This window comes from Oncorhynchus nerka, linkage group LG4 (assembly GCF_034236695.1).
Source record: "Oncorhynchus nerka isolate Pitt River linkage group LG4, Oner_Uvic_2.0, whole genome shotgun sequence".
NCBI classification, from domain to species: domain Eukaryota; kingdom Metazoa; phylum Chordata; class Actinopteri; order Salmoniformes; family Salmonidae; genus Oncorhynchus; species Oncorhynchus nerka.
The window spans coordinates 49,316,969-49,333,810 of record NC_088399.1 but is presented as its reverse complement, the minus strand read 5'-3'; the positions used below and the strand labels follow the sequence as shown (position 1 = coordinate 49,333,810).

At 42.3% G+C, this 16,842-nt stretch overlaps 1 protein-coding gene across 3 annotated transcripts in view; it reads left to right on the top strand.

Annotated features, from left to right (window-relative positions):
- Window positions 1–16,842, top strand: part of LOC115126979 (band 4.1-like protein 4) — an 88,775-nt gene that overhangs the window by 52,594 nt on the left and 19,339 nt on the right. For all 3 annotated transcript variants that reach the window (XM_029656640.2, XM_065017634.1, XM_029656634.2), the window contains 4 exons: window positions 1,271–1,322; window positions 1,473–1,551; window positions 9,141–9,238; window positions 11,024–11,144. In XM_029656640.2, the coding sequence (XP_029512500.1) occupies window positions 1,271–1,322; window positions 1,473–1,551; window positions 9,141–9,238; window positions 11,024–11,144 (350 nt within the window). The remainder of the gene's footprint in view (window positions 1–1,270; window positions 1,323–1,472; window positions 1,552–9,140; window positions 9,239–11,023; window positions 11,145–16,842) is intronic.

Here is a 16,842-nt window from a genome sequence, read left to right as displayed (position 1 = left end):
GTTTGGACCCCAAATTTTCTGAGCAAAGCAATCTTTTTAGAATTTTCATTGTTGGTCATAAAAGACTGTAAAAACGCCAGGAAAATCTGTTGTCAAGTAATTCTTACTCATAATAGAGAGTCACGTGATCATATACAAATGTTAGCAAGGTTTTAGTCAAATATTGTATCTGTTTGGGCTTCTTGCGGTCAGTTTTCAGTCTACACATTTTTGTAATTATGTTCCTGCCCCGCGGCCATCTGCTCAATAAAAAGTAATCCTGCAGCAGAATCTAATTGATGATCTCAGTTGTATTTTGTCGAATCAGTGTGACATAAGGACATTGTGCAGGCCAAGCAGTCTTGCAGGGGGTACTGTGCTTTTATTTTATTTCAAGCACTTATGTCACATTATAAAGCGTTGTTAGGCTGTTGGTTGTAGGGCTTGTAGTTGACAAACGCTGACAATACGTCATCAGTGCATTCGACTGCAAACTTTAATGCTGAGACTCTGCATAACTTATAACGGGATATAAAACAAATAATATGGGGAGAGGGAATGGTGACACCTCCACACACTAGATCATGGCAGCTCTGACTGGTCTTCTACCCAGAAGCCTTTACTTTAATACAGTAGCCAATTAGAACACAGGTATGGGTGGATCACAATAAAAGTCCTATATATATCACATCACATTCCTGTCCCACAGCATTATGCATCACCCATAAGGACTTTGTGCATAGAAATCCAGGCAGTCTTGCAGGAAGTTACCCAAATCAGATGTTCATTGATGTGGGAGCTAGAGGCCCAACAAGATGAAAAATATCCACCAAAGACTGTCTGCAAATCCAAAATGCCAGTACAGTCGGTTTAAGATCGTTCACAAAAGCCAGCATGCTGTGACCTGTTCTACCTCCATGTTTTATTGATGCAGTTTTTAATGACTCACACAGTCACGCTCCTTTTCAACAAGACAGTTTGGAGCTGGAGCTGCCTGCATTCTGTCCAATACACTGACTGCACACTGCACACACACACACACACACACACACACTGCACAGACCGCTCAGACATGATTTGACAAAGTGCATCTCTTTCTTCCAGCAAATGACTGAATACTCATGCTCAAGGTAGCTTGTTACAGAACATACTGCAATTTTTACCGTACACATAGGCTACTAGTTACATAATGTATATTATGTATGGTACTACTTATGTAAACAAATAATCATTATGGCAGTACTTTTTGTATGTAATTAAATGTCTTCTGTTTGTGTTTTTTTTTTTGCAGTATTGGCTTGACCCCTCAAAAACCCTTTCGGAGCACAAAGATTTAATAACGAGTAAGTATCTCCTCTTCTCTCTGCGTTGAGTTGAATGTCTCTCAGCTGTTTGGATACAGTGATTTACAGTAGAAGGTTGCTGCAGTTAGTGAAATAGAAGGCTCTCTCTCCCTCTCTCTCTCTGACTTTCTCTCTCTCCCTTTCTCTCAGCGGGGCCTCCATACACACTCTATTTTGGGGTCAAGTTTTATGCTGAGGATCCCTGCAAGCTAAAAGAAGAAATAACAAGGTGTGCATTGTCAGGACTTTTCATGTCTCGCTATTGTGTACTTAATTGGCTAGCACCTCCACACATGCAAAAAAGCCTACATGTAGCACAGCCTACATACATTCACAGTATCAAAGTAACGAAACGAATCATGAAAAACTATTCAGTAAACTTTAATTTATTTTTATTTCACCTTTATTTAACCCCTTGGCCAAGATAAAGCAAAGCAGTGCGACAAAAACAACAACACAGAGTTACACATATATAAGCGTACAGTCAATAACACAAAAGAAAAGAGAAATCGAAAAATCTATATACAGTGTGTGCAAATGTAGAAGAGTAGGGAGGTAGGCAATAAATAGGCCCAAGAGGCAGGAGGTAGTCAGTTGGGCCTCCATACACACTCTATTTTGGGGTCAAGTTTTATGCTGAGACAGCTGATCCCTACAAAAGCGAGGGTATGTTTAAAAGAAGAAATAACAAGGTGTGCATTGTCAGGAGAGTTTTCATGTCAGACACCTAGGTATTTGTATTGTGTCAGAACTTAATTGGCTAGCACCTCCAGTTTTACTAAAAAAGCCTACATGTATTGACAGCCTACATACATTCAAAGAAAGTATCAAAGTTGAAACAGCATCAAGAAAAACTATTCAGTAAACTTTAATTTATTTTTATTTCACTCTTTATTTAACCAGGTAGGCCAGTTGAGAACTAAGTTCTCCAGTGAGCAGTGGAGAAGGCCAAGATAAATCTGCAAAGCATTTTAGAAAGGCAGGGCACAAAAACAACAACACAGAGTTATTTGAAGAGACTTTGAGCCAATCTTTGGGGATCTCAGACGATACGAAAGAGTTTGAATAGGCTAGTAATAGGGGTTGCATCAATTTCAGCGGATCATATTAGAAAGATAGGGTCCAGGTTGTCTAGCCAAGCTGATTTGTAGGGATCCAGATTTTGCAGTTCTTTCAGAACATCAGCTGTCTGGATTTGGGTGAAGGAGAAGCAGGGGAGGGTTGGGCAAGTTGCTGCAGGGGGTGCTGGCCACGGTAGGGGTAGCCAGGTGGAAAGCATGGCCAGCTGTGGAAAAATGCTTATTGAAATTATCATAGATTTATCAGTGGTGACAGTGTTTCCTATCCTCAGTGCAGTGGGCAGCTGGGAGGAGGTGCTCTTATTCTCCATGGACTTTATAGTGTCCCAAAACTTTTTTTTAAGCTAGCCTTAGCTTTCCTAACTGACTGAGTATATTGGTTCCTGACTTCCCTGAAAAGTTGCATTTCGCGGGGGCTATTCGACGCCAATGCAGAACGCCACAGGATGTTTTTGTGCTGGTCAAGGGCAGTCAAGTCTGGGGTGAACCAAGGGCTATATCTGTTCTTAGTTCTACATTTTTTGAATGGGGCATGCTTTTAAGATGGAGAGGAAAGCACTTTTGAAGAGCAACCATGCATCCTCTATTGACTGGATGAGGTCAATATCCTTCCAGGATACTCGGGCCAGATCGATTAGAAAGGACTGCTCGCTGAAGGGTTTTAGGGAGCGTTTGACAGGGATGAGGGGAGGTCGTTTGACCGCGAACGCAGGACGCACGCAGGCAATGAGGCAGTGATCGCTGAGATCCTGGTTGAAGACAGCAGAGGTGTATTTAGAGGGCAGGTTGGTCAGGATGATATCTAAGAGGGTGCCCATGGTTACGGATTTAGGGTTGTACCTGGTACGTTACTTGATGATTTGTGTGAGATTGAGGGCATCTAGCTTAGATTGTAGGACGGCAGGGGTGTTAAGCATATCCCAGTTTAGGTAATCTAACAGTACAAACTCGGAAGATAGATGGGGGGCGATCAATTCACATATGGTGTCCAGGGCACAACTGGGGGCCAAGGGGGGTCTATAACAAGGGGCTACGGTGAGAGACTTGTTTCTGGAAAGGTGGATTTTAAAAGTAGAAGCTTGACTTGTTTGGGCACAGACCTGGATAGTCGGACAGAACTCTGCAGGCTATCTCTGCAGTAGATTGCAACTCTGCCCCCTTTGGCAGTTCTATCTTGTCGGGAAATGTTATAGTTAGGGATGGAAATATCATGATTTTTGGTGGCCTTCCTAAGCCAGGATTCAGACACGGCTAGGACTTCCGGGTTGGCGGAGTGTGCTAAAGCAGTGAATAAAACAAACTTAGGGAGGAGGCTTCTAATGTTAACATGCAGAAGAATAGATTCAAGGCATAATGTACAGACAAGGGTATGGTAGGATGTGAGTACAGTGGAGGTAAGCCTAGGCATTGAGTGACGATGAGAGAGGTTTTGTCTCTAGAGGCACCATTTAAGCCAGGTGCGGTCACCGCATGTATGGGGGGTGGAACATAAGGGCTAGCTAAGGCATATTGAGCAGGGCTGGAGGCTCTACTGTGAAATAAGACAAAAATGACTCACCAAAACAGCAATAGACAAGGCATATAGACATTAGGGAGAGGCATGTGTAGCTGAGGGATCATAGGGTCCAGTGAGTAGCTAGGCCGGGGCTAGCAGCAAGCTAGGAGATGGGCCTCAGGGGACGTTGCAACGGGAGAGTCTGTTGAAAACCCCTCGGATGGTTTCGTTGGCAGACCAGTCGTGATGGATCGGCTTTGGCAGAAGAGGTATTGAAGCCCAGGAATTATCTGATGGAATCCTTCAGCTAGCCGGGAGAAAGGCCTAGCTTGAGGCTAGCTCCAGACTAACTGGTGCTTGCTTTGGGACAGAACCCCCCTCGGATGGTTACGTCGGTAGACCAGTCGTGATGGATCGGCGAGGGCTCCGTGTCAGCAGCAAAGGGTCCAGGCCAATTTGCAAATACGTAATTGAAGCCCAGGGACTACTTGATGGAATCTCTTCGGCTAGCCGGGAGATGGGCCTAGTTCAAGGCTAGCTCCAGGCTAACTGGTGCTTGCTTCGGGACAGTGACGTTAGACAGGAGTAGCCACTCGGATAGCAGCTAGCTAGCTGCGATGAACCGGAGTAAAGGTTCAGAGCTTGCGGTAGGAATCTGGAGATGTGGTAGAGACTGTGGTAGAAACTGAAATAAAATCATTTTAAAAACCTTTTTGAAAAACTACAAGCATACTGAAACTATCTTTGACTCCAAAACAAACTCAAATTAAATAAAAACCATTGTGAATTATGTTCAGTTTAAGTTTTCTTATCTACATTTTTGTCAAAAATCGAATGGGGTTTTCAAGCTTCTGAATTTAGCAGGTCACATTGAGATTGGATGTGTTTGAGTGGTAAGGCTAAAGCAACCGACTGTAGACTAAAGTTGAGGTCGGGGGAGGTGCGGCAGTCGAAAGTCAGGCACTATGTGGGTTTCCAGCAGCAAGGCTCAGAACAACATGGCAGTGTTGCTATTGTTTATAATAAACGTTTTTGTTTCTCTTTCTGTCTCCAACCCCCATATCATACACTCAAAAGCTGAAATAATGTGAGTGTTCGTTGTACAATCAATTTGTGAGAAGGAGATCTAAGAGGATTTGAATGGTATAAGCAACATGATACTTCCATATAGCTAGGGCCAGTCATTTTGCTGACCGTTATTCTTATCAGCAACCTATGCTTTAGCCTAATGCACCAAATTATTAGCCCATTTTAAGGACATTATCAACGTAAATATTTAACTTATTCATTGTCTGTTTTCAACATATGAAAATTATAGTCATTTTATTTAAGAAAATATAACCTATTTCTGAACAAAGTAGCCATTTTCATTCGCTATTTAAAAAAAAATGTGAACGCTGAAGAGTTTGCTTTTGCAAGTGCCAACATACCTCTCGAAAAAGTTGACAATCACAAAATGAGCGCATTCATTAAGACGCATGTAAAGAACGGAGGCTCAGGCATAAAGCATCTTCATAACAATGACAAGACCAAAGGTTTCTTCATATTTTGTAGGAGAGCTGGGTGAAGACGTTATAAATATGAAATATTTCGTTGATTGATGTTATCTTGTTATGTAAGGATGAGACTGTTTCGCTATATCCTCCACAACCTAAGGTAGAAGCATTCTTCTGAAACAGCGTAATGTCTTTTTCTTATTTTTTTTAGATGGCTGTCTATCCTGTCTTTCTGTTTATAATCTAATGCTAAATTGCAGTTTTTGCTGAAAATATGGTTGTCTGCAAAGAGCGTCCCAGCGGGGTATTGGCACACTGTTTTTTTCAAGCGATATTGTGATTTTTCTGATGGGATTCATAATCTCTCCCCTTTAACTGTCCGAATTGCCTCATTTTTATAACCACAGATGATCAGGGATTGGGTCTTTTGGAGAGGATCAGATTGAGCATAGTGAGGTGTAGAATTACTGATCTACAAATAGTAGTCCTTGCAATTAAGATTCGTATGCTACGCCTCCCCTGGTTTAAGCGATCCCCTCAAGAAATTTTACATTTAAGTCATTTAGCAGACGCTCTTATCCAGAGCGACTTACAAATAAAATTAAACGAAATGTCTGGCCCTACACAGCCTATCAGAAGGCAAGGTGGAGCTATTACCATATTGCCTACCCCTGTTGAATTATCTCGGGATCTCCACAAGTGCATAAGGCTTAGGGGCCCATTTTGGATGACCTTTGAGCACGTGATTTTTTTGTAAAGTTCATGCAGTCGGACCATGTTTATCCCCATAACGCAACACAATTTGAAAGGCGGCGACCATTGACTTGACAAAAGTGATCAGCTCGAACTCGCCCATTGACTTTAAATAATTTAAAGGTAGACAGCAAGATGACTCCAGCAGTACAGCAGATATTGAGCGGGTACATTTTGTCCAGTCGGTGAACACCTTTCAAAGTGTGTTGCATTATGGGGAAAAAATGTCCAATTTGCGCCTACATGTTGAATTTTTGATGAAGTTGGCTTCAAGTCGCTGCAGTTGCTTCTCACCAACTGCACCATGCAGCCAAACGCCTGGGTAGTGAGAGGCACTATTTGTGAACCATTAGGTGTCTTTGGTTGACCCATGCGAACGTGACCGACTACATGACTGAAACAGGAACCAATTTAGCCACTATTTTAAAGCTACAGGCAGAACAGAGTATACACATTAAAGTGATATTTGAGACCTCTCTGACCAATTAATTAATGTTTTGAGTTTGAGTGTGTGATATGGGAGTTTAGAAAAGTTTTCAACATGTATAAAGAAACTTTTATTAACAATAGCAGCTATGTTGACACTGCCATGTTGATCAGAGCCTTGCTGTTAGAAAACCTCAACAGCACGTGTCAAACTCATTCCACGGAGTGCCAATTGTCTGCAGGATTTCTCTCTTCCTTTGTACTTGATTGATGAATTCAGGTCACTAATTAGTAAGGAACTCCCTTCAGATGGTTGTCTACGTCTTAATTGAAAGGAAAAACCAAATACCAGCAGACAGTATGCCCTCCATGGAATGAGTTTGACACCCCTGCACTATAGTGTCTGACTTCACTCGTCGACTTTCGTCTGCAGTGAGGCTTCGTTAGCCATACTACTACAAACACACCCAATGAGATGAGCGTAATGCAAGACTCTGCTCTCACACAGAGTATCTGCGCATGTGGGTACGTACGGGTGCGCCTCAAGCTGCTGTAACGTGGTTGCTACGGGACCAAAAGATCAGGGAAGTGTATCCTCGCACCGTTGCGGAAATTGACCCACTCCTACTGTTTACTTTATACATCTATATCATCTCACTGAGTCGACCTTTAAACCTAATTTAACCTATGCTATGACTCATCAGCGTATACATTACCGCCCCACAGTGGCAGGAAAGGATATCCCCAAAAACACAACAACTATACAACACCTAAATGGCTCCTAGCCTCCATGCATTGGCTGCTTTCTGTCCCTAACACTAAAACTGAAACTAAATAATATGAAAACTACAGTTTTTTTAAATATAAAACTTAATGAAATAAGTAAATCAGATCTGAAAACTGAAACTTTTTATTTCATGTTTGTGTATATATATATATATATATATATATATATATATATATATACACATACAGTACCAGTCAAAAGTTTGTACACACCTACTCATTGCAGGGTTTTTTTTCTTTTTACTATTTCCTACATTAATAATAGTGAAGACATCAACACTATGAAATAACACGTATGGAATCATTTAGTAACCAAAAAAGTGTTAAACAAATCAAAATATATTTTATATTTGAGATTCTTCAAAGTAGCCACGCTTTGCCTTGATTACAGCTTTGCACACTCTTGGCATTCTCTCAACCATCTTCATGAGGTAGTAACCTGGAATGCATTTCAATTAACAGGTTTCTGGGAGAGAAGATATAGGTGTGCCTTGTTAAAAGTACATTTTTGGAATGTCTTTCCTTCTTAATGCGTTTTGAGCCAATCAGTTTGAGCCAATCAAGGCAGGGTTAGTAAAAAACCTTTAAGCGCTATGATGAAACTGACTCATGAGGACCGCCACAGGAAAGGAAGACCCAGAGTTACCTCTGCTGCAGAGGATAAGTTTACCAGCCTCAGAAATTGCAGCCCAAATAAATGCTTCACAGAGTTCAAGTAACAGACACATCTCAACATCAACTGTTCAGAGGAGACTGTGAATTTGGCCTTCATGGTCGAATTGCTGCAAAGAAACCACTACTAATGGACACCAATAAGAAGAAGATACTTGCTTGGGTCAAGAAACACAATCAATGGACATTAGACCTGTGGAAATCTGTCCTTTGGTCTGATGAGACAAAATTTGAGATTTTTGGTTCCAACCGCCGTGTATTTGTTAGACGCAGAGTAGGTGAACGTATGATCTCCGCATGTGTGGTTCCCACCATGCAGCATGGAGGAAGAAGTGTGATGGTGTGGGGGTGCTTTGCTTGTGACACCATCAGGGATTTAATTAGAATTCAAGGAACTCTTAACCAGCATGGCTACCACAGCATTCTGCAGTGATAAGCCATCCCATCTAGTTTGCTCTTAGTGGGACTATCATTTGTTTTTCAACAGAACAATGACCCAACACACCTCCAGGCTGTGTAAGGCTATTTGACCAAGGAGAGTGATGGAGCCCAGATAACCTGGCCTCCACAATCACCCAACCTCAATCCAATTGAGATGGTTTGGGATGAGTTGGACCATAGAGTGAAGGAAAAAGAGCCAACAGTTGCTCATCATATGTGGGAACTCCTTCAAAACTGTTGGAAAAGCATTCCAGGTGAAGCTGGTTGAGAGAATGCCAAAAGTGTGCAAAGCTGTCATCAAGGCAAAGGGTGGCTCCTTTGAAGATTCTCAAATATAAAATATATTTTGATTTGTTTAACACTTTTTGCTTACTACATTATTCCATATTTGTTATTTAATAGTTTGTATGTCTTCACTATTATTCTACAATGTAGAAAATAGTACAAATAAAGAATAACCATGCATTGCGTAGGTGTGTCCAAACTTTTGACTGGTACTGTATATAAATAAAAAGAAATCTTAAAACACAAAACTATAACCTTGCACAGTACACATGTACTCTCCATGCTTGGTGGTTGTGTTGTTATTTGCATGTATTTAATATGCTATGTGTGTGGGATTTAAGGATGTGTGTCTCACTTGGCCAGAGGCTGTGCCTTGGTACTGTAGGTACCAATTCTTCCTGCAGGTAAAGCAAGATGTACTACAAGGCAGAATTCCCTGTCCACTTGATATCAGTGCACAGCTGGCAGCCCTGGCCATACAGTGTGAGTACCCACAAAGAGAGAGAGAGAGAAATAGAGAGAGTAAATTGTGAATGAAAAGAGATTCAATAATTGTATTACAGTTGATGTCGGAAGTTTACATACACTTAGGTTGGAGTCATTAAAACTTGTTTTTCAACCACTCCACAAATTTCTTGTTAACAAACTATAGTTTGGCAAGTCAGTTAGGACATTTACTTTCTGCATGACACAAGTTATGTTTCGAACAATTGTTGACAGACAGATTATTTCACTTATAATTCACTATATCACAATTCAAGTGGGTCAGACGTTTACATACACTAAGTTGACTGTGCCCTTAAACAGCTTAGAAAATTCCAGAAAATTATGTCATGGCTTTAGAAGCTTCTGATCGGCTAATTGACAACATTTGAGTCAATTGGAGCTGTACCTGTGGATGCATTTCAAGGCCTACCTTCAAACTCAGTGCTTCTTTGCTTGACATCATGGGAAAATCTAAAAAAATCAGCCTAGACCTCAGGAAACAAATTGCAGACCTCCACAACCCTGGTTCATCCTTGAGAGCAATTTCCAAATGCCTGAAGGTACCAAGTTCATCTGTACAAACAATCGTACGCAAGTATAAACACCAGGGGACCAAGCAGCCGTCATACCACTCAGGAAGGAGACATGTTTTGTCTCCTAGAGATGAACATACTTTGGTGCGAAAAGTGCAAATCAATCCTAGAATAACAGCAAAGGACCTTGTGAAGATACTGGAGGAAACAGGTACAAAAGTATCTATATTCACAGTAAAACGAGTCCTATATCAACATCACCTGAAAGGCCGCTCAGCAAAAAAAAAAGCCTGACTACGGTTTGCAACTGCACATGGGGACAAAGATCATACTTTTTGGAGAAATATCCTCTGGTCTGATGAAGCAAAAATAAAACTGTTTGGCCATAATGTCCATTGTTATGTTTGGAGGAAAATGGGGATGCTTGCAAGCTGAAGAACACCATCCCAACTGTGAAGCATGGCGGTGGCAGCATCTTGTGGGGGTGCTTTGCTGCAGGAGGGACTGGTGCACCTCACAAAATAGATGGCATCATGAGGCAGGAAAATTGTGTGGATATATTGAAGCAACATCTCAAGACATCAGTCACGAAGTTAAAGCTTGGTCGCAAATGGGTCTTCCAAATGGACAATGACCCCAAGCATACTTCCAAAGTTGTGCAAAATGGCTTAAGGACAACAAAGTCAAGGTATTGGAGTGGTCATCACAAAGCCCTGACCACAATCCTGTAGAAAATTTGTGGGCAGAGCTGAAAAAGCGTGTGCGAGCAAGGAGGCCTACAAACCTGACTCAATTACACCAGCTCTGTCAGGAGGAATGGTCTAAAATTCATCCAACTTATCGAGGGAAGCTTATGGAAGGCTACAGAAACGTTTGACCCAAGTTCAACAATTTAAAGGCAATGCTACCAAATATTAATTGTGCGTATGTAAACTTCTGACCCATTGGGAATGTGATGAAAGACATAAAAGCTGAAATAAATCATTCTCTCTACTATTATTCTGACATTTCACATTCTTAAAATAAAGTGGTGATCCTAAATGACCTAAAACAGGTTATTTTTACTAGGATTAAATGTCAGGAATTGTGAAAAACTTATTTATTAACGTATTTGGCTAAGGTGTATGTAAACTTCCAACTTCAACTGTATGCGATGTCACTGTTCATAGTGTTATATGATCTCTCACACAGTCAAAATGTGTGTGTTCGTGTTTGGGTACGTCATATGTCTTTCACTCTTTCTCTCCAGCTGAACTTGGCGACTACGACCCGTACAAACATGTGTCAGGCTACGTGTCAGAGTACCGTTTTGTCCCGGACCAGAAAGAGGAACTGGAAGACGCCATCGAGACGATTCACAAAACCGTAACGTAAGGAAGCCCTCTCCTATCTCCTCTTCTCCCCCTCACTCCTCTGACAGCCAGCCTAATCCCAGTCTGATCCCCTCATAACAGATTATACACTATCTGTGTGAAAGGGTCCTGTCTCTCACCACTGTTCCTTGCGTCAGATATCGTGTTTGTTACTGCGACTGTACTGTTACAGTGGCTGGGTTATGTAGTCAGTTTCTGTTGGTGTATTTTTTGTCTCTCATAAGGGATTGGACTATCTACAGTATCTGATCTAATCATTTCTCAGAAAGCATTTAGATCTCGCTGAGACATATCAGAGACTACTTTATCTGTAACTGTTTGCTAGTACTGGCACTGTAATACTGAACCCCAGTTGAGTCCTTCATTTATCTGTTCTGAAGCGTTCTGTTGGCTGTCAAAACAAGACTGTTGACATACTGTTATCTATGTTTATATATACAGTGCCTTCGGAAAGTATTCAGACCCCTTGACTTTTTCCACATTTTGTTTCGTTATAGCCTTATTCTAAAATGAATTCAATGAAGAAAAAAAATCCTCATCAATCTACACACAATACCTGATAATGACAATGCTAAAACATGTTTTTAGAAATACCTATTTACAGTTGAAGTCGGAAGTTTACAGAAACTTAGGTTGGAGTCATTAACTTGTTTTTCAACCACTCCACAAATGTATTGTTAACAAACTATAGTTTTGGCAAGTTGGTTAGGACATCTACTTTGTGCATGACAAGTAATTTTTCAAACAATTGTTTACAGGCAGATTATTTCACCTATAATACACTGTATCACAATTCCAGTGGGTCAGATACAGTAAGTTGACTGTGCCTTTAAACAGCTTGGAAAATCCAGAAAATTATGTCATGGCTTTAGAAGCTTCTGATAGGCTAATTGACATCATTTGAGTCCATTGGAGGTGTACCTGTGGATGTATTTCAAGGCCTACCTTCAAACTCAGTGCCTCTTTGCTTGACATTATGGGAAAATATTTTTTTTTAAAGAAACAGTTCACGTAACAGTAAATTCATAGTGTAAAAGCAGGTTATACTTTTTTTGCCATTCTCTGGTTGACCTTAAAATGAGGGAGGTTTTTTTGTAACTAAAAGGAATCACTAATCAAATTAAATCACATAATAATCTACATAAATGACTTTGTCAAAGCAACAAAATAACTTCACAATGATGGTGAAAAGTTTGGGGGTTAAGAAGTCAGAGGGACATGCCAAAAGGCAGAAATCTGATTTTTAGAATTTTACATGTGGTCTGTATTAAAGGGGACTTCATTTAATAAACCAGGATTTTAATATTCAATATTGGTGCACAATTTCTACCTAAAATATTAGAGGTAAATATTAGAGGTAGTGAAAATGGCCTCATTTCGTGCAACGACCGTGTGTGTGTGTGTGTGTGTGTGTATAAGAGCGTGAGGTGTGTTTCACTACCTCTCCTGTATCATCGAGAGCATCCTGACGGGTTGCATCACTGCCTGGTATGGAAACTGCTCGGCCTCCAACCGCAAGGCACTACAGAGGGTAGTGCGTACTGCCCAGTACATCACTGGGGCCCAGCTTCCTGCCATCCAGGACCTCTATACCAGGCAGTGTCAGAGGAAGGCCCTAAAAATGGTCAGACTCCAGCCACCCTGGTCATAGACTGTTCTCTCTGCTACCACATAGCAAGAGGTACCGGAGCGCCAAGAATAGGTCCAAGAGACTTCTAAACAGCTTGTACCCCCAAGCCATAAGACTCCTGAACATCTAATCAAATGGCTATTTGACCATTTGCATTGCCCCCACCCCCCTCTATGCTGCTACTCTCTGTTATGATCTGTACATAGTCACTTTAATAACTCTACCTACATGTACATATTACCTCAACTAACCGGTGTCCCCGCACATTGACTCTGTACCGGTACCCCCTGTATATAGCCTCGCTATTGTTATTTTAATGCTGCTCTTTAATTATTTGTTACTTTTATTTATTTAATATTAAAACTGCATTGTTGGTTAAGGTCCTGTAAAGTAAGCATTTCACTGTAAGGTCTACTACACCTTTTGTATTCGGCGCATGTGACAAATACAATTTGATTTGAAGGGTAAAGGGATGACAGACAGAGCTGTGACAGAGAAGAAAAAAACACTGGCCTGATGATAAGAGCTATAGAGACCCCCAATTAGTGTTACGTCAGATTGCACAGTGCTGTCAGGATCCCAACGCTATTGGGAGGATTATGGATTAATATAGAATGGAGAATAAACCCATTTTTCCAGAGGAATTTGACCACAGCACACCAAAGTTATCCATCCATTCTCTGTTGTTGTTTGTGTGCTCCAAACAGTGGCTAGGTCCATGGTATTGTGACAGTGTACTGAGTGAAGTGATTATGTGGTTTAATCTCAGTGTGAAACACGAGAAACAGCCAGCTCCTCTTCACTAATGTCCACTACATTACACCAACACAATCTCCCCACGCAGCCCCCGGCAGCCTGACACGCATCCACACACACACACATACATGTGCATGCACACACTCAGACACACATATTAACGTTCCAGACCCACCATACCCTCTGCAACCATGTCTGGTCCTCTGTCGCTCTGTGGATAACAACATTCTCCTCGCAGTCAGAGTTTATTATTCTATAACAGAAACCTATCGGGTTGGTCTTCTAAAATTGAGAACGTAATATCATATGTATTACAGTACCTCTTCAGTGTCAACCCCATAAGTCCTGAAGGGTGTTAGTCAATGATCATATATCCTCTTACTGCTGCTGAAAAGACAACAGTACGCACAGTAAGAAGTGAAAAGGGTTCAGGCAACTATCAACGATTAAGAGACTCTGAGCATCATTGGGCTCTTAGCTCGTCTGTCTGTCTGTCTGTCTGTCTGTCTGTCTGTCTGTCTGTCTGTCTGTCTGTCTGTCTGTCTGTCTGTCTGTCTGTCTGTCTGTCTGTCTGTCTGTCTGTCTGTCTGTCTGTCTGTCTCTGTCTGTCTGTCTGTCTGTCTGTCTGTCTGTCTGTCTGTCTGTCTGTGTGTGTCGTGACTGACTGTAATACTGGAGGGAGTCTCAGCCCTCTGGCCTGCTGATGAGGCTCATGCCTCGGTCGTTATTTACGCAGTGAGCTAAGTGTCCCATGGAGAGAGGAAAGCGAAGCAGGCTGGTCTAATTGGAGATCAGCCACTAGAGGGTTCATCTATGCATCCTCCTTTCCTCCCACTGCTATCTGACTGACTGACTGGTCAGAGAAAGACTGGGGTAGGGGGACAAAAGAGAGGTAGAGGGTAGGCAGAGAGAGAAGAGGTGGGAGAAGATACAGATAGACATAGAGAGTGGTTGTGAGAACAGAGGAGTTGCAGGGGGGAGGAAGAGAGAGAAATGTATAGACAGAGGGAGTGGCACTCAGGAAGAGAGAGAGACAGTGGGAGAGAGAGGGACATAGAGACACTGAAATATGAAAACAAGAAGGGACAGAGCTGAAGCAGAGGGATGAAAAGGGATACAGAAGGAGCAGGAGAAAGGGCAGAGTTATATGCAGAGAGACAGAAATAGAGAGAGAGTGATATGAGATCTGAGTGGGGATAGAGAGGAGGCAGAAGGCGGAAGAGAGAGACAAAGGGAGCTGGACTCAGATAAAGAGTGGGAGAAGAGGGTAAGGGAGAAGTAGATGCAGAGAGACAGACGTGGCGGGCTGAGAATCTGCCCTAGTTCTCTCCAGAGCCTGTGGATGTCATCCTCGCTGTGATCTGCTATATAGTCAGCACCAAGAACCCAGCAGCACACCCCCTGTCATATATCTGCTGCTCTCTGACACTCTTCCACTTCCTATTCCTGCCTCGTCATACCAGGCGATCCCGGTCCCGGTCTCATTTGTCCCACAGGCAACAGACAGGCCAGGTGGAGAGACATAGGGCTAACCACACACACCAACAGCACACACACACACAGCCTGGCAGACCCGTCCCCGCCTGTCTCCCCCCGCCCACCCCAGAGCGTCCGTAAATAACTCCCCCAGTTCCAATGCCATTCGCCACTCGTCGTATTTATACCAGCAATCATTTCAACCCAGTCCCCAAGCCCTGGCCACCTATAAAGAACATGTGAACAGAATCCATAATGGACTCGTAAGGAATCCCGGGTGACATTGTGTCTTCAGGGTAGGGAATGAGAAGAGGTAGAGGGGGAGGAGAAGGAGGGGTGTGAGGAGCTCTAGGGGTCATGCTTGAACAGGCTGAATGAGCCTGAGTCTTTGTGTTGCTAATGTGTGTGATCAGAAGATCAATGATACGTCGGGGAGAGCAGAGAGGAGAGGAGGGAAGGGAGGGGTTGCACCACTCCAAACACAACATAAGAGGGGAGATGTAGAGCACGGGATACTGTGTAGAGTTTACACTGCAGACACACTGCTTATAGTCCAGAGTTTACACTGCAGACACCCTGCTTATGGTCCAGAGTTTACACTGCAGACACCCTGCTTATGGTCCAGAGTTTACACTGCAGACACACTTATAGTCCAAGTTTACACTGCAGACACCCTGCTTATAGTCCAGAGTTTACACTGCAGACACTGCTTATAGTCCAGAGTTTACACTGCAGACACCCTGCTTATAGTCCAGAGTTTACACTGCAGACACACTGCTTATAGTCCAGAGTTTACACTGCAGACACCCTGCTTATGGTCCAGAGTTTACACTGCAGACACACTGCTTATAGTCCAGAGTTTACACTGCAGACACCCTGCTTATAGTCCAGAGTTTACACTGCAGACACCCTGCTTATAGTCCAGAGTTTACACTGCAGACACACTGCTTATAGTCCAGAGTTTACACTGCAGACACCCTGCTTATAGTCCAGAGTTTACACTGCACTGTCCAGTTTACACACACACTGCTTATAGTCCAGAGTTTACACTGCAGACAGCTTATAGTCCATAGTTTACACTGCAGACACACTGCTTATAGTCCAGAGTTTACACTGCAGCTTATAGTCCAGAGTTTACACTGCAGACACACTGCTTATAGTCCAGAGTTTACACTGCAGACACCGTGCTTATAGTCCAGAGTTTACACTGCAGACACACTGCTTATAGTCCAGGGTTTACACTGCAGACACCCTGCTTATAGTCCAGAGTTTACACTGCTTATACTCCAGAGTTTACACTGCAGACACCCTGCTTATAGTCCAGAGCTTAGCCTGTGGGCTTCATGATACATACACTAACACCTTATTGACCTAGGAATTCCATCACCCTTCATCCACATTCATGGATATTTGGTAGACTTAGTTGGCTGTTGGGACATGTTTCACCCTCGATAAACATACCGTAAAACCACAGGGAGTTGCTCCATAGCTGTGGTTTCCTTGACTGCATGCTTTTGGTTTTCAAACACGACCCTTTCTCTACGAGATTGTAGTTAATCAGTAATAGAAGATACGTAACCCAGACCACAACTTAGTTGAACATTATCTCACATGGAATTTCAGGAACATGGAAAACCATTCCTGATTAGATGAGGAGGAGAGAAAGTATGTGATGTTACATTTTTAGTTCCTTTGAATTTATTTTATTTTATTATAATTTTTTTCCCACCTTTATTTAACCAGGTAGGCTAGTTGAGAACAAGTTCTCATTTGCAACTGCGACCTGGCCAAGATAAAGCATAGCAATTCGACACATACAACAGCATAGAGTTA